This window comes from Trachurus trachurus (genome assembly GCF_905171665.1).
Source record: "Trachurus trachurus genome assembly, chromosome: 15".
Lineage (NCBI taxonomy): Eukaryota > Metazoa > Chordata > Actinopteri > Carangiformes > Carangidae > Trachurus > Trachurus trachurus.
In genome coordinates this window covers 25,705,052-25,726,956 of record NC_139906.1, presented here as the reverse complement: position 1 = coordinate 25,726,956, position 21,905 = coordinate 25,705,052, and the positions used below count along the sequence as shown (strand labels likewise).

Genomic DNA, 21,905 nt, shown 5'->3' with positions numbered 1-21,905 from the left:
ATGACGTCCTCAAATGTCTTGTTTTGTCCACAAACCAAAGAGAGACTCAGTTTATTGTCATAAAGGAACAAAGAAACCAGAAATATTCACATTTAAGAAGCTGAAATCAGAGAATTTTGACTTTTTTCTTAAAGGTATAATATGAAGGAATTACCCCCATCTAGCGGTGCGGTTGCATATCGGAACGTATTCTTGATTTCGCATTCACGTGAAAAACAGACGCTGCATGTAACAGGATAAAAAAGCGTCTATGTAAACGCCAGCAAGAGGCAAAACAATACAGGCGTGACAATATGTTGTCATGGTGATGTCGTATTGTTTACCTGACCCACGTTTTACCGTCTTTCTCTCGTCGAGTAAAATGACATCCGGTTGGTTTGCCGACGGCCGTCTGCCTGACTGCACCTGAATGCAACATCAGTGCCTCCGTCCTTCCTCACACTACACAGTGGTGACAGTTCTAACAGGCCGAGCCCACAGCTCCGCTGAGTTTCCGTGGTTACCTACGGTCACGCTGCCACTCAACGTAAAAAAAAACTTACGTATTTGTAACAACTTGTAACAACTCATTCTAAGGTACGAGAAAGCTTTCATTTGTAAGCGGGTGTGATTTGACTTCAGTGAAATACGTATTTATGAAAGCAATATTTGATTTTTGCTTATAAAAAGCCAAATAGGTTACATACTGGGGCTTTAAAGAACTACCCAAACTGTATTCGATCATCAAAATAGTTTTGTACTTTTCTTGGTCCTGGAAAATCTGACATTTTAATGGCAACATAGTATCAGGGACGAGTCACTTGGCTCCTTCACTCTAACCACCCCATTGTGAAACTGCACAATCAACACCCACAATTTGCCAAGTATTTCACTTCCCAGAGAGAAGAGGCAGGCTGTCAGTGAGGAGAGAAGTTGTGAAGGTTATATTGCTACTCGGAAGGTGACATAATGTAGGTGACATTGGTATGTGTGTGTGTATGTGTGTGTGTGTCCATTGCTTCCAGCTACTGACAGTGAACCCAGAGCATCGTTTCTCCAGCGTGTCTGACATGCAGACATCTCCCTACCTCGCTGACGTCAACTGGGATGCTGTGTACGAGAAGAAGATGGAGGCCGGATTTGTTCCTAATGTTAGTGTGAAGAGATCAGATATCATTGCACACACACACGCACACACACACACACGCACACACACACACACACACACACACACACACACACACACACACACACACACACACACACACTATCCACATGATAAACACTTCAGTGCATACACAGGTGCCTCTTCATGTTTGCAGATGGTAATGAGCATGTGTTGCAGCTAAATAATGCAACATTTAATGTAGCTTCTTCGTGTTATTTCACAATAGCCTGAGCATTTGCATGTGAGTGTATTTGTGTGTGTTATTTGGTAGGGTGAATATGGGTTAAGTGGGACAGTTAAGCTTAATGATGTTTATCTTTACATACTTCAATTACTAAAAATCATCATTCAGCTCATCATAGCAAAGTATGAGATTAAAAAACATTGGTTCTGTGTTGATGACATCACTTCTGGGGCCGTGGCTATCCATATTCAACTACCTCTGCTGTGAATCAAGATGGTCAGTAAAATGACATAGCGTTTTTAGGTGAAAGATGTTAGTGTTCTAGAAAAAAGAAATTGGTGGATAGTTTGTAATTGTGATATATTTTATTAAGGGGTGTAATGGTGATTCATAATTTTATAAAATCGCATCCATGTGAGTCTTACTTTTGGCATTTTTTTGTGTTATTGGCAAACTGGGACAATCATTGAAGTCATTTTATTCATCCCTCATAAATTTAGTTATCTAGCTAGCTAGATATACAAACAAATGTACTTAAATTGCTGAAGCATTACAGCAATCAAGCCTACAGCAGTTAAGCATATGGATACATTTTTAAGCCCTGTTGAGGCATTAATAAATATATAGGGTGACAATTGGCTGACTATAAAGTGAAGTCATCTGTATAACTATAGCAGGATATTTTGTCTGTGCTATTAGGGATAGCTGAGTTTCCTCTGGGAAAATTTAGATAGGACATCTTTTTTCCTCCTTTTTTTTTTCGAGGGGGTCGTGTTTTGAATATTGAATTGTGCATTGTTCTGGTTTTTGAAAATTAATATAAATATTTAAAACAGAAATTAATGTTTTTATTATTGTGTTTAAATAAAAATGGAATGTGTTGCAAGTGTCCCACTTTCCCAATAGTGCCAGGAAATTTTGGTTTTGGGTCAATGTGTTTTTGGTGAAGGGTCATCCATCCAGTGTTTAATGTTTCTTTGTTTTTTCTTCTACTGTACATAGTATAGTAGAGATCTTAAGCTGTTTAGAATGGTATCATATGATGGGCCAAGACATTTGGTTCATAATCAAAAATGATGTTGAAGGTTAATTTTCAGAAAGTGTTCCAGTTTACCCATATTCACCCCACAGTACATTATGTTCAGTGAGCACTTTGTGTACTCTGTGGCTCTATGTATACAGCGTCAGATTTACAACCCTGTATATGTATGTATATGTGTGTGTGTGTTTCTGTGTCTAATTATACCATATGCATCTCCCTCCTGCAGAAAGGTCGCCTCCACTGCGACCCCACCTTCGAGCTGGAGGAAATGATCCTGGAGTCACGTCCACTTCACAAGAAGAAGAAGAGGCTGGCCAAGAACAGATCCAGAGACAACAGCAAGGATTCACAGTCGGTGAGTGACATCATCCTCTACAGTTCACTGTTCAGTGGTCATCACGCAGTCTGTTCTGTCAAATCAAGACTCTCATTTTACAATCACATCAAACTAAGGAAAGCAGCACATCCTCACATTAGAGAAGCCTAGAAACGGCGGCAAACCGTTTTCTAAATACTTCCAAATTGATCTTCCCATAATTGACTTCCTGATTAATTGATCAACAGCAGGGAAAATAGAACTTACCAATATAAAAATAAGAAGCTAACAAACTAAAAAATACATATAAAAATCACATATTATTAAAGAAAACTACATATTAAATGCAGCTTGTGTTTAGGTGTGTGCGTCTCTCCTTAGAGAACATTTCAAAAGACAGGCTCACATAACTTAATCTGCACCATCTTTCATAGTTTATCTTTAAAGATAAAATATTAAAATGCCTTATAAGCTCAGCATTAACAGCATTATGTTGTGTTGGAGAGGAAGATTTAGGAGCTGTGAGGATGAAGGTGGAATTCAAGATGTCACTGCATCTGTTAAAGATCTGTATTCCCTTTGATGAAAGGGCTATTTTTAGCTTTGCTCACATGTTAAAGGTCTGTTTTCATGAGTAAAATGATTTGATTTGTTGTTGTTTTTCCCCCTGAATGTGTTGTGTCCCGATGCAGATCACATTGGTGTGAATTTCTGTAATGGAAACAAATGTATATTATGAAGAGGACATTGGCACACACACATAATACGTGTCTGAGCAAATTATCACCTGCTGCAGATGAAAATTACTCATAGATACTGTACACATGCAGAGGAAGGGACAGCCTGGGGTAACACTGCAACTCTCAATGCACTGTATATTTTTAGATGGTTGTGACTCAAATCCCAGCGTCCTCTTTCTCTCGGCTACAGTGAATTACCTCGGCTTGTGACAATAAAGATAGATTTACTGTTCGAGGATGTGAGCTCCAGGCGTCTTTGAAACATAGTGATTGAATCATACATCTTCCTAAGAAGACAATAATCAGTCTCTTACTGTCACACTGTACATTTTCCTCCTGCTTTAGAGTAAACTCTGAGGAAAAATAAGATTACTACAGCATGACATTACCGCTTTCATATTTTTGGTAAATTGACTTGCTGGGAGTGAGATAAAGAGGTTGATACCACCCTCATGCCTCTACATCCAGCCAGCAGCTGGTGGGCTTTACATTTGGACAGTCATTCCATCATTACATGTATTGTAAAATGTGAAAGATGTTCTCGTGTAATTAATTATGGAAGTACGATGGAGTATTAGGGCCACATTGAGAAAAACAAAACAAAACACAGACTTCAAGAATAAAGTCCAAAATTTACGAGAATAAAGTCGTAAATTACGAGAATAAAGTCGTACATTTCCTATGAAAAAAAGTCAAAACATTACAAGAATAAAGTCGTAAATTTACGACTTTATTATCGAAGTTTGTGATTTTTTATTTGTCAATGTGTCCCTAATACTCCATTGTATGGAAGAGAATGATCATATTCCCTTTTTTTCATTAATAGTAGGAAGAGTAGTAAAAATTGCACATGTGCAATTTTAATGAAAAAATGAACAAAAAGACCCCCCTCCCAAAAAAAAGAAGAAAAAAAAATCCCCAAATTTTCAAGCCACCTCTATAAGATACTTATTATGACCAAAACATTGTTCATTGCAACACAGTGATGTCTGGTCATTGTGATTTCAAGAAGTCTCTGTCTGAGGCGAAATGTTTTTTAGAAGGCACCACCTTTGGCTCTGGGAAATGGGAAATGGGATGTGCTATTTTCTAAACCTTTTAAAATTTGTAGTCTGAAGCTTAAGCAGCCTTCACAGTATTTACTCTGTTTAAAAATAGACAAAGGAAAAGGGAATAGTACAGTAGAGCAGTACAGACACAAAGGAATTGTGAAATGAAAGACAAGTCATCACATACATGATGAAGCCTGGGCCTGTCCTGATGTGGCCCGTGTGTGTGTGTGTGTGTGTGTGTGTGTGTGTGTGTGTGTGTGTGTGTGTGTGTGTGTGTGTGTGTGTGTGTGTGTGTGTGTGTGTGTGTGTGTGTGTGTGTGTGTGTGTGTGTGTGTGTGTGTGTGTGTGGAGGAATAACTGGAGTCTCTTCCTCTCTCTGCTTTGCTGTGTTTGATGGAGACATTACTTACCACAGACTGGAGATATCCTCTCTGTATTTATGAGAAACAGCCTGTTCCCATCAGACAGTCATCATGACATCAGTGTTATTAACATCAGCCCTGTGTGTGTGTATGTGTGTGTGTGTTATCAGCATTCATCAGCCTGTGCAAGGAGTGTGTACCCCTAACAATAGCAGGGTTATGAGATTTGCGCGGTACCTACGTACGTGTGTGTGTGTGTGTGTGTGTGTGTGTGCCTGCTTGTGTGTGTGTTCATACTGTGTTATTACCGAGATTATTAAATTATGAAGCCTTCAGTGCTATTGTCATGGCCTCAAGTGCTTTCGGAAATATGAGCTTCTATTTTTGTCTCGGGCCAAACATCCAGTTTGAGGAGGGCTCACAAACAATTCATGACTCGTCTAAAAAGAGCAACGAGGAGAGAAAGCAGTGAGGGAAAAGACATAGCCTCTGAGGTCACACTGACAGATTCATGTTCTGTCTGTGGCTTTTGATGATGATGATGATGATGATGATGATGATGATGATGATGATGATGATGATGATGATGATGATGATGATGATGATGATGATGATGATGAGCAAGACGTTTGGTCTGTTGAATGCCTGCAGGAGAATGACTACCTACAGGAGTGCCTTGAAGTGGTGCAGCAAGAGTTCATGATCTTCAACCGTGAGAGGTAAGAGAGCGCAGCAGCAGCAGATACAGCAGATACAACAGCAGATAGAGCAGCAGATACAGCAGCAGATAGAGCATCAGCAGAGCAGATACAGCAGCAGATAGAGCAGCAACAGAGCAGCAACAGATAGAGCAGCAACATATAGAGCAGCAGCAGATAGGGCAGCAGATACAGCAGCAGATAGAGCAGCAACAGATAGAGCAGCAACAGATAGAGCAGCAGCAGATAGAGCAGCAACAGATAGAGCAGCAGCAGATAGAGCAGCAGCAGATAGAGCAGCAACAGATAGGGCAGCAGATAGAGCAGCAGCAGATAGAGCAGCAGCATATAGAGCAGCAACAGAGCAGCAACAGATAGAGCAGCAACATATAGAGCAGCAGCAGATAGGGCAGCAGATACAGCAGCAGATAGAGCAGCAGCAGATAGAGCAGCAACAGATAGAGCAGCAGCAGATAGAGCAGATAGAGCAGCAGATACAGCAGCAGCAGATACAGCAGCAGCAGATACAGCAGTAGATAGAGCAGCAGCAGATAGAGCAGATACAGCAGTAGATACAGCAGCAGCAACAGATGGAGCAGCAGCAGATACAGCAGTAACAGATAGAGCAGATATAGCAGCAGCAGCAGATAGCGCAGCAGATAGAGCAGCAGCAGCAGACCATGTGTTTGTCTATATGTTTGGACCCCCTCGAAAACGAGGTGGTACATCTCAAGGGGTTTTATCCAAATAAACAAATTTCAAATGTATAACACGAGCTAAAAGCAGCATTTCCAGTTTGATCATTCAACAGTTACAAAGCAGCACAGCCAGGAAACCATTATCCTGTTAGAGCAAATGTAAAGGACAACATATTACAATAATTACACCATATTTTCTCCTTTGAACAAATAAAAACAGCCTCTGCTGGCACACAATGACAGTAAATGCTAAATTTGAAGAAGTGGGCGTTCACCATGGAGCATTTGGGGAATGGTGTTATCATTTGCCTTTGTTTTCTCTTCCAAATGAGTCATCCTCACCTGAGGCTTTGATGTGCAATAATCTGACCACAGGAGCTTCTGTTATCTTGACTAATTGACTAATGTGGACCTTAATCTAACCCAATTATTTTGTGGGGCACAATGTTATCATACCTGCTGAAAATGATGATTAAATCCACAAAAGTAAACCTCAGAGCTGCAGTCAGCGTTTCACATGCATACAGTATTCCTCCTAACCTGTGTGACAACCAAATGAATTCATGACAAGACTTGGACATGAAAATCACAGATGACAGACGAGCCACGCTGTCATTAAATATACACTGTGGGTCATATAAACAGCATCGTATCTATATCTACTTTATCATAGAATACATGTCCTCCATGCGATGTGAGGGGAGCAGTATTGGTTCACCGCTGCCCTAAATTATTGCCTCATCTATTATTGAGCAGGTCCTGCCACTGCAACATTATTGAAATCCTTCTGTGTGGGAAATGTCTCATCATATCCTATTGCTCTAATTAATGGCAGTCGACTTCTATTTATAACGGAGGCCATAATATCTAGAATTATACAGGGCAGAGAGGAGCACTATATAATAAACTCACAGCCTCTTATTACATTCGACTACTCTCATGTTTGATTGTAAATTACTTCTGTGCTGAGAAAAAGAGAGAAATCAGACAAATATTAGAAATTAGAGCCGGCTTTGCTGCCTTTATCTGTGTGTGTTGTTTTTCTGACCAATCAAAAGTGTGGCATATTCTCTTCAATCTGGTAGAATTTGATATTGGTACTGCTGAAATTTCCAGAGTTATTGGGCTTTTTATTTTGCTGTCCATCCAAAAAAGCACTGTGAAACCAGAGTACCCTACTCCCTACATTCTATAATTTACCAAGGCAAAGTGCTGTATCTGCAGCTAATACCAAGCCAATGTGCACCAAAACCAAGGCAAAAGTGCAGTATCTGCCATAAAACGGTCAAAATTGGTCAGAAAGACAAACTACAAAATACATTTAATTCAGTCCACCTTTATCTAATCAGTTATAGACTTGGTAGTTATTCATAATTTGATGCTTAAACCTGACAATGAAAAACACAAAAAGCATTGAGGCATTTTTACAGCTACTGCACTTTGCCTTTGTAGGGCAGATAATACTGTATGAACATGTATTCACGAACAGGTTATAAGATTGTATTTGTTTCCATGTGTCTCAGGTTGAAAAGGCGTCAGGAGGAGGGTCAGTCAGAGGCCGGGGGTGACGACGCCAGTGGAGACGGAGACAGAGAGGCCGAGGCCGGGGCCACCGACGACGACGCCACCGAGCCAGACCCCGACCCCGGTACCGAGCCCGATCCCGATCCCGAGCCCGAGCCCGAGTCCTCCTCCAAGCTGAGCATGTGCGGCTCGGTCTGCTCCTCCCCTGGCAGTTGCTAGCACCGCGTGGCCTCACACTGACGATGGCAGGTCTCTCTGGGTGCTGCAGTGTTTGTGCCATGCCCCGTAGATTGGTTGTCACCCCTCTCTCTCCTGTATTGTAGCTATAGGAGCGGAGGAAAACACAGCAGGGCGATTTGAAGTGCAGGACCTAACTGTACAATGGCTCCCACTATTTCCCCTTCTCCCTCCCCCCTTTTATTTTTTTGTAGCATCTCTCCAGTAAGGCATGAATGAAGCACATCTCTAGAGAGTCCCACCTTCTGTATCTGTCCACCCTAGAGTAAGCTCTAACTTTCTATGCAACGTTACAGTATAGCATGTCAAATAAGGTATCACTTAACAGGAGGTGTTGTTCTGGAGCAGAAACCTCCTCAAGCATGATGACATCCCAAGCAATAGCAGTCCACGTTTTCTTTTCTTTCTTTTTTTTTCGTTGGGTTGGTGGTTTTGGTGGAGGCGCCTCCCCTCTCAGCCTTCCTGTTCAAATTCTGATGGGGACGGCTGAATTATTCAGCACACGCAGGCACTCAGTTTATGTTATTGCTTGTGTCTTCAATTCACTCTTCCCCTCAGCCTCTCTCATGTAACTTGTGCCCTAATTTGGAAAAAAAAAGTAGTTCTTCATTCTCTCCTGGAGCGCCTTCCTCCTGTTGCAGCACCTCTCCGAGGCACTTTTACAGACAGCTCTTTTCAGTCGGGCCAAGACGGTGTGGCTGTTTCCATGTTATAAACCTGTTCTAAGTGGTGCCTGATAATCAGTATTTGTTAATCACATTGTAGCCATGGATGCATTATAGATCAGAATGCTAGTTTCTTCTTTGTCCAAGCTTAGGATGACAAGGTATGATCATTTATGGGAAGTCAGGGCAGCAATCATACTGAAAGTGTCTGTATCGGTTACCAACATGTAGTATTTTAGCCCTGCGTCATGTTCAGATTCAAGAAGCATCCAGAAACCCCGCTCTGGGGGAATAAATCACGATTAGCCACAATCCCATCCTTTAATAATCGATTAGAAAGCTTCACCCGACGCCATCGTCTCTTTAGCGCTGGGTTACTATAGACATCATCTCCCTGTAGAGTTTGTTTTGGGGCTGTACTTAAACGTGTAGCTGTGCCCTGTTGGAACTTCAAACTGTATAGATGAGCTAGTCGATAACCGTCATCGTGATAGTGGTACATTTAAGGTGGCACCATCAATCTCAGTCTGAACAACTGGGGACATGTAGCAAAAGTCCACCTTAAAACCCTAAGGCCTAATAAAAATGAAAAACTTATGTAAATAGCATACAGTGTAGGGTAATTAAACTCGCCACAGTTTTATGTGGGACTGCGAACTTGACATATAAACTAAAGGAAGAGCGGTGTGAAGCTGCGTGCTGCTTCATGCTTCTCTTCTGTCCAAGTGTGCAGGCACAACTTGTAGGCAAAATATGCCAAAGCTTTTCTACCATTTGCATAACCATTTCTAAGGAACTTTGTGTGTGTGAATATATGTCTCTTTTTCCCCAGTATAACATAAATTCAATGTTCCTTCTGCTGGTGAAAAAAATACTATCATTTATACAATAATATTGTGATGATGTATAAAAAAAAACACAAAAAAACGTCTAGCTTTCAGTTTAAGGGGTTAGATCTCAGAGTAAGTTTTGGGAAGTTCGCTGTCTTTACAAGAATGAAATGAGAAGGTTGACACCACCACTCTGGGGCAGTTAGCCCAGCTTAGTATATTTAGTCTGAAGTGTGGCTCTGCACAAAGTTTTTAAAAATCCACCTACCAGGACCCTCGAGCTCACTAATTAAAAGTTAGTATTTGTGTGTGTTTGTGTGTTTAATCCACACACAAACAGTAATGTAAAAGTGACAATTAGTTTCAGGGGAATTCACTATTTGCCAAACAACAGCCGGCAGCGGGACATTTCCAGATGTGCAGCACAGAATCAGTTCACATTTACACCAAGTCATTTACTCTGAACACACAAAGGATAGTTTTTACGTTTCTATGAAAAGCGAGTTATATACAGTATGTTAGTTTCTAGCTGAAGCGGTGTGGCTTGGTGGAGCCTGAACCTGATCCAGGAGACCGGCCAGGAGGGCTGTGAGGCCTCAGGCAGCACGGTGCTGCGTTTACACACAGCGGTGAATGATTCCAGCAGCCTACATGGTACTTTATCATGTCTGATTCAAAAGTTTCACTCACATTCACAATATGAGGAGTGCCCTTTAAAATACAACCTAAAGATCTGACACTCACAGTGGCTCACACACAGAACACATACTCATTCAATATGACAAATACCACCAAATACAGAAACACAGAGCAGGCCACTGTAGATAAATTGAAAAAAAAAAAATACAGATCTACAATACATGGTCATTATGACAAAACAACAGTCACTTTTAATAACCGTCTCCCAGTTGATTGTAACCAGAGAATGAGACAGACCCCAGTGTTACCATTTATGTGTTTTAATGAAAAGTTCTAACAGCATCATAGAGTATATACAGCCAGTGGTGCTATATGTTGTACATGGTATTGTGTTGTCAGTGTGATGGAGGTGTCAGGTGAGTGGACAGCATCAGTGGTATCAACCTTCTCATCCTTCAGCCTCAGAGAGCCAACAGATGAGTGCACTTCCCAAACAGTAGAAGTATTTCTATCAAACCATCATACGATTAGATACAGAAGCTTGTTTAAAGGGATATAAAGTGGCATCCTCCAAGTTCGCCAAAATATTATGATAAATTGAATAGTATCAAGCCCTATGCTTTTATTTTTTTGCATGTTTCTTTACAGTATAAGCCTGTTTTTGCCAAAGCCTTGAGCTTGAGCCTCACTGGCTGATTTGTGCATGCACAAGCTTTTGGTAATAGCATACCTCGATACTCACCTGACTACTGACACAGTCCAGATCAAAGTATATCTGACATGCGTAACTGTTTCTAAAGTGAGTTTTGTGAACTTTAAACTGTACAAAATCCTATAATCTGCAGTGTTCTATGGACGGCATGATATTTTTAGATGATATGCAGTACCTCTCTCGGCATCTTGTAGATTGTCTTAATGCTGTGTTGGAGTAAAGAGGCTCGTACTCTTGCCGTACGAGTGGAATGAGGTCAGCGGCTGTGTGTGATGCTCTGTTGTGGGTTAAGTGTTGCAATATTGTCTGTGCAGCAAATGGAAGTAGAAATTGGAAGTGGGGCAGGTTTTCACTTCACCCCCATCACTGAATTTTGCTGCATTACTAAACACTGAATGTCTCCATTTGTAGTAAAGGAAGCTTGGTTATTTCTCTAAGATTCATTCAATGGGACTACACTCCATCAGAATCAACATAGGCTTGAAGTGGATGTGTAATTATATGTTAATCATTTGTAAATGGATAAAAAAAAACTTTGAATTCAAGTGTAGCTTTTCTCTAAGTTACAAGATCTACAGAATCTACAGTTTTGGCATTTTGTTCCTTGACATCAGTGATAATTCCTAATTGGACTGTGCTTGCCTCCTGACATGTTTCTTTGTGCGTGAATGTTCTGGATGCTGTGAGGCATTGTGCTAGTGTTTGACCAGCAACAGCATGTCTTCTACTCAAGCATCTACTGATTGACGGATGCTCTCGAGGCGTACTAATACTGTAGTTGTCTTACCTCTGTGGAAACAGTTTGAAACTCATTGCCCTGTGGAGAAACACGAAACAAGAAGAAGATATGTTTTATGCCACTCTTTTCCTCCTTGTGAACTTATTTTGCATAATGTTCTTGTGCTGCAGGATTTCTACAGGGAGTCAGTGAAAGCCTTGTTACTGTACCAATTGAAACTGCTCTATGTGTTTAAAACATGCTGCTTTAACTGCTTTGATAAAGAAATAAAACTCCTTCCAGTAATTTTGCTCCCCGTGTCTTTGTCATTTCCAGCGTCAAAGTCACAGTCTGTCAGCAGACAGTAGGGGGCGACGGAGAGCAGGAGTGGGAATTGACTGGGCAGAGATGTCCAAAGTGAATTAATCTCTTTGAATGGCACAGTAAACATGAACTGTGCCACCAGCGACTGCAGGGGGTTAGAATCTGGGGCTGAATCTAAAGCTGAAGAAGAGAAGAGGCTGTCACAGGATTAGTATGAATAAATAATGCAGACAGGCTCAGCTTTGTGCAAAGAGCTGCCTCCTCGTCTCAGATATATAAAAAAAACACTACATTTTGGTACACAGATACAGATACATATATCCAGAAATATCCTAAAAAACTGTCGAGGTCATACAAAAAGATTTAATCTTCAAACACCAAGTTCGAGACTCTTCTCCTGTCCCTTCTTCATAGGCTGGTTATAGTTCAGGACCGGCCCCTCTGCCCCGGGTCCTCCAGGATGTCCACCACAGCGGTCTGTCCTGCATTGTCCAACAGGGGGCGCCACTTAGGGGCTTCAACAGCATCCAGAAGAGACGCAAGCTCAACCTCCAGCTTCTCCACGGTCTCCTCTACCTTCTGCAGGAGACAGAGGACATCTTTGTTTGGCTGACTCATGAATAAAACATTAATAAGTTGTAGTATGCATAATAGACTCATCACTAATGCATTATGCAAAGACTTTCATATGAATATTACAGTTGCCCAAAACAGCTGGTGAGGTGAGGTGAGTGTGGGGTTTGTCAGATTAAGATGAATGGAGACTTTAAAGTCATCAGTAATTTTGGGGGAAAGCTGAGGGGTGTTTTGGTCGTCTCAGACGGAGCTGACATTTAATTATGAATTTGACATCGGGAGTGAAAAAAAACACACACTGAATCCTGATAGACTCAAACCACTGAGGGCTCAGTTTGGAAACAGCACCTTCTCCACTACATCCAGGCGGCTGTGGAGGTTGTTGTGCTCCTGACAGGCACTTGAATGCATCGCTCGAGTCCGCACGTCAGGCTCAGGACCTGAAAGCATACAAGACACATCAGGAGACATAAATGTTCTCTCCTTTGACTGTAGAACTTATTTACAGTGATAGTTAGGGTTATTAAACATGGGGTTGTGGACAGGGCCGTTGCTAGGAATTCTGGGCCCCCTGAAAGAATACTAAAGTGGGCCCCTACCCCCCTGACTTTTCCTTTTTTTTTCTTAGACTACATTATGTATTATCATTTTTTATTTAGCCTACTTTGTTTTGATGCTAATGCAGCATTACTATGAGTATTAGTCAGGGTCTTATGCAGAATAAATCAGTCATACAATGATTAGATTCCTGGGGGTTTTTGTGGGACCCACTGGGAGCTGGCCCCCGAGAATTATCATCGCCTTTCTCCCCTGTACAACGGCCCTGGTTAGGGTTATTAAACGTGGGGTTGTGGAGGTAGGAAATCATCGGTGTGTTTTCCTTCAGTTCACACAGTGCACTGCAGAGGACGCTCATGGAGACTGTCCAGTATCTATTTTAATGCTCGCATCATGAAAAATATTTTCAACACTTCCTTCCTCTGCTAGTACATTTTTCTCAAATATTGAACTTCTGTGCTGCACCCAGAGTGTGCACTGTATTATGCTGCAGGTCAGCTGAGTGAATCAGAGAGAGCTCAACCTCACTTTGTTTGACAGGAGGGTATATATGCTGAATATATTCCACATTTCAACAGATATGACTGTGTTTTGGAGGCCATATTTCAAATGTTTCTGGAACATGTTTAACTGCTGATCCTGTGAGCACAACCACATTATAACCCCAACCATCCCTCTGGATTTTTAAATAACCACCTAAACTAGTGGTTCAAACAAATATTATCTGCAGTGCCTTTCTGCAACATGCAAAGCTGTTTAAACCATTAGTACTTGCACACAAATTATGAAAATGGGCAACATTGGAGAATGGCCACTGTTGGTCAAAATAGTGAGTGCATGATACATATTGTTAATCTTCTCCTCTAAGGTTTTCATACCAATAAATAATGTGGACCTATACAGGAAGAAGAAAATAGCAACAAAACTTTCAATTGCGATGGACTACTAGGGGTCCACATATTCGAAAACTACCACTAAGCCAACAAATTGTGAACTAGAGATGTCTAGCATGTCAAAAAACAAACCAGAAATTGCCCACCCACCCTAATTTCTGGGTCTTGGCTCATGGACTAAAAAAAAAAAGAAAAAGTCTGCACACCAAATCCGTGTGCGGATTTTTTCATTTTCTTTAGTTTCCCTCTCTTTTGATCCAGCACCCATCCCAATTGGGCTTTTGATGTGCGTGTTTTTTCTCACAGTTTTTCATGGACTAAAAAGAAATTTAGGATTAGGAAACACATTAATTAATGTAGCCTATAAGAGGTTAATGTTTACTACTCAAAGTTAGTTAATAAATTATTAAGTAATAATAAAAGTTGAATAATGTCATTCGTTATCATTATGTATGCATTAGTCAGCATTAATTAACACATTTGTTTATACTTAATAATGTACTAGCTAACATTAATTAAGGGACCCTTATTGTAAAGTGTTACCCTCACTGCTGTGGAAATTTCAAAGAGAGGAAATCAAATGCTTGAATTTTTGGTGTTGCTTGTTTCTAAATCACATCATCCATCCATCAGCTGCATACTCTGCTTATTCATGTAGAGCTGTGCCAATGACGTGTTATATTTTTCCTCCCAGTAGCAGGACAGTGAACAGCTTCAGTCAACATGAACTGTACAACAGTCAGCACTGTGAGGAAGGGCCCAGTGCTCTCTGTGTGAGTTCACCTCGGTGGGGGTGGGGAGGGGCCACCAGCATTGTTCCTTAAGCAGTAAAGTCTTTGGCAGCAGAGTCAGCCAGAAACGATCCCCATATCTGATTCTGCACAATGTACAGCTGTGCCCCAGCATCAGGCCGCCTTCATTTTACAGCCTTATCCCATGGAAACGTTTTACAAGCTCCTTTATTCAGGCTGGAGGGGCGCCAGGCTCAGCACATACAGGATAGAAGAAGCAGCCACAGATGAATGAATGAGAGTGAAGAGTATAGGTTTCATCAGACAAGTGTCTCAATCCAAGTTTGGTGAAGACGTGAATATTTCCTGCCCAGGATCTGTGTGTTGTTGTTGCATTTCACAACAACCACAATCCTTAGCTGTAGAATGTGCTGCTGGTTTCCAGATCAGAAAAAAAAACCCACAGCTGTGCTTCCACTGAAGTGTCAGTGTGTGTTTGTGTGATCAGCATGTATACCCAGCACATCCTGCTCTTCAAGAGTGGAAAAACATGCAATGGAGAGTTACAAGCTGATGTTCACAGTGAATGTCTCAGCCGCTGAGTTTTCCAGAGCTGCTGTGAAAAGACAGGAGTGAGTGTGACAAAGTACAGATGCCACTTATGTGGCTGAGATCTTATATTATCACCAGTTGGTTTCCAAACAGCTCGAAGGAATTTGTTCCTTTTCCTGCTGGCTGTTCTGATGACGGAGGTTCCAGGAGGTTGAGAAATCAGAGTGACCCCACCCTCCTACATACTCCAAGAAAACACACACCACAGGACAAACAAACATATAAAGATGGATCACATCTGAGCTGATCTCACACATGGACTGACCGCTGACCTGCTCTGAGCTTCTGTCACCAGAGTTCACAACTCAACCCTCAGTCCACCGCAGTGACTGAAAGTTAACGGCTTTATCAATTTCCTGGTTTTACATTTCAACTCAACAGTATTTAAGCACATGCAGCATTAAAACCAGTGTTCTGGCTCTCATAGCTGCAGTTTGAAGCACAGAATAAAAATGTCTGAGATATTGTTCTTCTTTGTGCTCATCTCCATCTTCTGGGGTCACATAACATTTCTGAGATCAGTGTAGTTGTCATTTCTTGCCTTTAAAAAAGAACTATGTCATCTAGGTAAGCTTTTCTAAAGGTACATTGTGTAAGAATTACTCCCATCTAGCGTTGCAGTTGTATATCGCAAGCAACTCAATCGTATTTTTCATGCTGCATTCACGTGAAATTGGGCAGACGGCAGACGGACGACAGCCGCTGCACGTAACGGCATAAACAAGCCTCTATGTAAACAAATGGTCCAACAATACATGTGACAATATGTTGTCATGGTGATTTCGTATTGTTTACCTGACCCACATTTTACCGGCTTTCTCTCCACTTCTGTGACTAAAATTACATCTGGTTTGTTACCGACGGCCGTCTGCCTGACTGCACGTGAATGCAGCATCAGTGTAAAGGCCCCCACATACTCGGGCGTACATGACTCTGCGGACTCCGCGTACGCGTACTCAGTGTCATGCAATAGACTGCTCGGTGGGAAACCTTCACATCGACCTGTTTTTAATGTGACACCGTACGCTCGACTCTGTGGGGGCCTTAACGCTCCATTCCTCCTCACTGCGTTACCGCGGTGACTTATAGATGCCACCTCGACCTGAGCCGACAGCTCCGGTGTCTCCGCTGAGTTTCCGTGGTTTCCTACCGTCACGCTGCCACTGAACGTAAAAACATGGGGACACGACATGGCAGCCAGCACCGAGCTTACCGGCTAATTCAGAGCTGAAAGGAACACTTCAGTTTGTTGATGGGGGGATTACTGATGAATGAAAAACTCAAAATACTTTTGAACGAAATAATCGATTTCCGTGAATAGATAACAGGAGAAGTTACACAATGTCCCTTTAATATTTTATGTTCAACGTGAAACTGGTGGAAATACAATGAAATGATGCAAAAACGCTCAGTGTGTTGGTAACTATGTGTGTACGCTGCCTGCAGTTGGCCATTCTTGCAGTATGAAGTCAGTGCAATTCATACTGGAGGCCGTCACTCACTGCTCTGGCTCCGGAGGATTGGCCCACATTTCTGTGAATTTCCACTGGATTATAGTAACGCTGGTAAACAAAGCTCCAAACACGTCTGAGGGGCAGGAAGATGAAGATGATAGATGAAGGGAAGAGCGGTTGTCTGAAACTCTGCTGACAGTATATTAGATTATGTGCAGCCAGAGCTGCAGTTAAATTAGTAACAGATGTGCTGGCAAATCCGGGAACACACAGAGATCTGTGTGTGTGTGTGTGTGTGTGTGTGTGTGTGTGTGTGTGTGTGTGTGTGTGTGTACAACCATGATGTCAGTTCAGCTCCATGTATGTTCATCCACCCTCCATTAACACACAATGCAATGCAACAAAGACAAACTGTATGGAACTGACTCTGGTTGAAAACCAAACACTGAGACTGTGTCCTCTGCTGTATGTAGTGTGTGTGTGTGTGTGTGTGTGTGTGTGTGTGTGTGTGTGTGTGTGTGTGTGTGTGTGTGTGTGTGTGTGTGTGTGTGTGTGTGTGTGTGTGTGTGTTCAAGTCTTGACCTATGACCCCTACCCTCCCTGCTCCAGACCCCACCCAGCTCCCTTACCTGCCACTGCATAGCCAATCAGGAGGAGGAGAAGTCCGACGGAGGGGGTGGGCGGGCGGATCATGGCGAGGAGGTGAGACCCGCTGAGCGCCAGAGACGAAGAAAAACTAAAAGCGGGTGAGAGAAACGAGGGAGAGGGGCCTAGAGCTCCTCTGATTCAGAACCAGACGTCTGTGCTCGCTCTCTTGCTCTCTGATTCTTCTCTCCTTGACTTGGTTGCACCCAGTTTCCTAATGAAAACATTAGATGCAGAACAAAAAGCTCAGTGTCTGGGAAGGGGCGGGAGGAGAACTGGGGAGGGGACTCACAGACCTCAGAGCAGTCAGCGCTGCCTGTGGACGACAAGTCTGCTCCGACTCATGATGAGCTGCTGCTTTTGTCTTTACGATTAACTTGATCAAAAAAGCAGGAAAAGATGTTATTAGATGGTAAACTGGTGGTTTGGTTAAATTGACTTGTGTTTTTCCCCTGAGCTGGAGAATAATAAAAGAACCGCGCTGGGTTGCCAAGTGTTTTCTGGAAAAATCAGCCAGTGTTTTCCGCTCAGCAGGAAGTCTGACGAATCAAAATCAATTCAGCAGCAGAGAATGGCCTTTATAATCGCATTGATTGGTTCCTGTTATTCCCACTGACCTCTCCCTCTACAGTGTCTGAGTGACTCACCCCCCCCCCCCACACACACACACACACACACACACAGCACACCAAGAGACAGCCAAGACTCTTACGTAGTAAACATGGTCATCTTGGTTAAGCCCTGTGCTCTGCTCTGCTCTGCTCACTTGTTTGGTCTCTTAAGCAGATCGACAGGTTAAGCAGCAGAAAACGAAACTGGAGGAAAAGTGAAGACGGGATCAGTGAGGAGAGGAGAGGAGTCAGCAGACAGACACAGAGATAAATAACAGGAACGGATACAAAGAGGAGAAGGAGAATAATATACAAAACCTGTTTTTCCAGTGTGACACATTGACAGAATTTAACAAGCTATTCACATGTGTCATATGTAACAGTTTTCTCTCTCTCAGTGGAGCCTCTTGAAGAGTAGAGAGCTATTCCACTATAACATATGTATTATGAATTATTGATATGAAACAAATGCACTTGTTATTATATCATTGCAGAGATGCAGCAATTTCTCCTCTGTAATGGCTGGATGTGAGATGACAAAATGAAGCATGTTGGAACTGTTTCCCAGCATGCAGTGCAAGAATAAAAAGAGAATAGAAATGCATCACGGTACCAAATAATGTGGCAAAAAATAAAGTGAGTTTAGTGTTGTATTTACACAACATGGCATCCTGAGAACATAAGATCTTAACATTTCAACTTGTCTCTATTGACATTTGTTCTCCTTTTCTTTGAGCTCTATCTTCCTCTGTCGTCATGTGAACCGCTGAACTTGGTCGAGATGAATCACAGAAATCTCTTCTCTCTCCTGAAGTAGAAGAGGCATTTTAGAAATGTGTGTCAAAGGTCACTCAGGTATTGATTGTTAGTTCATGTGCGGCCAGCAGACACATGCTGAGACAGAGTGTCTGCACACACACACACACACACACACACACACACACACACACACACACACACACACACACACACACACACACACACACACACACACACACACACACACACACACACAGTGGGAGGATCATGGGATCCAGTGAGCCAGCGTCACGCTGATGGGTGGCGTGACAGACTGCTGGAGGCAGGGTCACCTTCTCACCATCTATTTCTGTCCAGCTGTCTGTTTGTCTGCTTGTTTTTCTTCACTCTAGTTACCATGACCAAATGTCCTCACTGCTGGCCTTCATCAGCATCATCAGCATCATCATCATCATCACCACTATCTTCACCTCACCACTGGCAACTGTCAGTGTTTTTACCAAGACATAAGCTCAGCTCTCTGGCCTGTCTGCCACCTGGCAAACAGCGGCTTCCTGTCCCCTTTTGAAGAGTTAGATCTAAATGAGGTGGTGTGTGTGTGTATGTGTGTGTGTGTGAAGTCTGTTACTACATCAAAAGAAACAAAGCACCGCCCTCTACTTTTACGACCAGGCTTTAGTTGATTTCTGGTTTCCCTTGACTGTGTCCAAATCCTATTGTGGAGCTGTTGGACTGATCAGTTGGATGTTATCAGCTTATTCACTATGCTGCCTGAAGGCATTACAACATCATCACATACAGATGTTACTGGTTCAAATTTGCGGGGTTTGTCCTGCACTGCAGGATCGCGTGATCGCGTGACTTTTCACCACAACTGTTTTCCTCTAGGTGGCAGCACCGTACTAAATACTGCTCAGACGTTTTGGGGACAATGCTGACAGCCTGATAGCCGCGATTAGGAGTGGCGCTGTTCATGATACAGAATACAAGAGGATGAAAGGAGAACTAGCTGCAGACAGTAAATAATATAGTAGCCTCGTTTTTCAATGACAAAATGTAACGACGGCAGCTACAGTAGACTATAGCCCACGTCTCACTCTCTTTTTTCGGTCATCTGTCTCGTCATCTCCAAAATGTGTTTTTAAAATGAGCCAACTACAGTACTGTGCAGTAGTGCCGCAGATTTCTCACTCCGCACCTTGTTTGAGAGTGCAGCTGGATGATTTCTTGTGAATGAACGGGTCTGTGTCACTTTGGGGCTGGGCGATAAAACATAGGATAAATAACTTTCCCTCGATAGAAGACGCGGCCGATACAAAGTGACACCGTCAGCCATGCAGCCGGCCTGGACTTTTTATTTTTAATTATGAAGGATCATCTACGCAAGGCAAAGATGATAGCATCAACAAAACACGGCGTAACACACGCGGCTGTATGGGACAGGCTTTTATTTAATTCAGAACAAACCGCTTAGCAAAAATGGAAAATATAGTCTATAATAATTAATTGATCTGTTGTTTGGCCACTGTTTGAAAATAACCCGAATTATGAGCAAATAATCTGATCCAGAACAGCAGTCATAATCAGACTTCTTCTAAATAAACCTAAACATTAAATAACTGGGTCAGGTCGGACCATGGGGTTATTTTTTCTCTTCTTCTTCACAGGAGAAGAGGAGGCTATGTGCAAAGTACCACATTAACATCTCTATTCATATAACGCCCATCGAAACAGCTGATTTACATGTCGGCCGTTAAGGCAAGGCAAGGCAAGGCAATTTTATTTGTATAGCCCGTTTTTACAAACAGTTTGTCTCAAAGGGCTTCACATGGCATCGTAGCAACATCCTCTGTCCTTAGACCCTCACATCGACTGAGGAAAAACTCCATGGAAACCCTTTTAACAGGGAAAAACAGGAGAAACCTCAGGGTGAGCAACAGAGGAGGGATCCCTCACCCAGGACGGACAGACGTGCAATAGATGTTGTTACAGACAAGAAAACAGTTTACAGTTTGTCACAGAATGTGCGGAATATGGAAATGTTAACACATGGCGATTGGCCATTCACGCGGCTTTGTTCTTGGTTTCGGCCAATCAGCTTATAAGCACATGGCTAATTATCAGCTTTCAACCAATCGCACTGTTTTAATGTGTGTGTGTGAAAGTTATTTTCTTTAGTTCATTTTCGTTTCTTTTGGATTTTTTTTACAACAATGTATCAATATAATATTGTTTTCGTTTCATTTCGTTATAAAAATCAATCCCTTTTCTTTGAAACAATGAGATTGAGCAGCTAAAACTCAATAAACTCAACCATGGCTTGTCTTATTGTTAATCTGAACGCACATGTATAAAGGGCAGAGTCAAGGCAGCAGATAAATCACAAAACATCAACGCGTCCGTGAGCGCAGCGCACCTCCTCTTCTCCTGTGAAGAAGAAGAGAAAAAATAACCCCATGGTCCGACCTGACCCAGTTATTTAATGTTTAGGTTTATTTAGAAGAAGTCTGATTATGACTGCTGTTCTGGATCAGATTATTTGCTCATAATTCGGGTTATTTTCAAACAGTGGCCAAACAACAGATCAATTAATTATTATAGACTATATTTTCCATTTTTGCTAAGCGGTTTGTTCTGAATTAAATAAAAGCCTGTCCCATACAGCCGCGTGTGTTACGCCGTGTTTTGTTGATGCTATCATCTTTGCCTTGCGCAGATGATCCTTCATAATTAAAAATAAAAAGTCCAGGCCGGCTGCATGGCTGACGGTGTCACTTTGTATCGGCCGCGTCTTCTATCGAGGGAAAGTTATTTATCCTATGTTTTATCGCCCAGCCCCAAAGTGACACAGACCCGTTCATTCACAAGAAATCATCCAGCTGCACTCTCAAACAAGGTGCGGAGTGAGAAATCTGCGGCACTACTGCACAGTACTGTAGTTGGCTCATTTTAAAAACACATTTTGGAGATGACGAGACAGATGACCGAAAAAAGAGAGTGAGACGTGGGCTATAGTCTACTGTAGCTGCCGTCGTTACATTTTGTCATTGAAAAACTAGGCTACTATATTATTTACTGTCTGCAGCTAGTTCTCCTTTCATCCTCTTGTATTCTGTATCATGAACAGCGCCACTCCTAATCGCGGCGATATGTGATACATAATCATCAAGTCATAAAG

At 42.2% G+C, this 21,905-nt stretch overlaps 2 protein-coding genes across 2 annotated transcripts in view; one reads left to right on the top strand and one right to left on the bottom strand.

Annotated features, from left to right (window-relative positions):
- Window positions 1-12,187, top strand: part of stk32c (serine/threonine kinase 32C) — a 107,342-nt gene extending 95,155 nt beyond the window's left edge. Inside the window, exons 9-12 of the mRNA XM_083988007.1 lie at window positions 1,005-1,130; window positions 2,600-2,728; window positions 5,495-5,562; window positions 7,763-12,187. Coding sequence (XP_083844133.1) covers window positions 1,005-1,130; window positions 2,600-2,728; window positions 5,495-5,562; window positions 7,763-7,982 — 543 coding nt within the window. The 3' untranslated portion in view covers window positions 7,983-12,187. The remainder of the gene's footprint in view (window positions 1-1,004; window positions 1,131-2,599; window positions 2,729-5,494; window positions 5,563-7,762) is intronic.
- On the bottom strand, window positions 11,132-17,600 carry LOC310998111 (placenta-specific protein 9-like). Its single transcript, XM_083988019.1, is given in 4 exon segments — window positions 11,132-12,329; window positions 12,332-12,467; window positions 12,813-12,904; window positions 17,342-17,600. Coding segments are annotated over 4 exon segments (363 nt in total). The 5' UTR covers window positions 17,406-17,600; the 3' UTR covers window positions 11,132-12,258.
- Window positions 17,601-21,905: the final 4,305 nt, after the last annotated feature.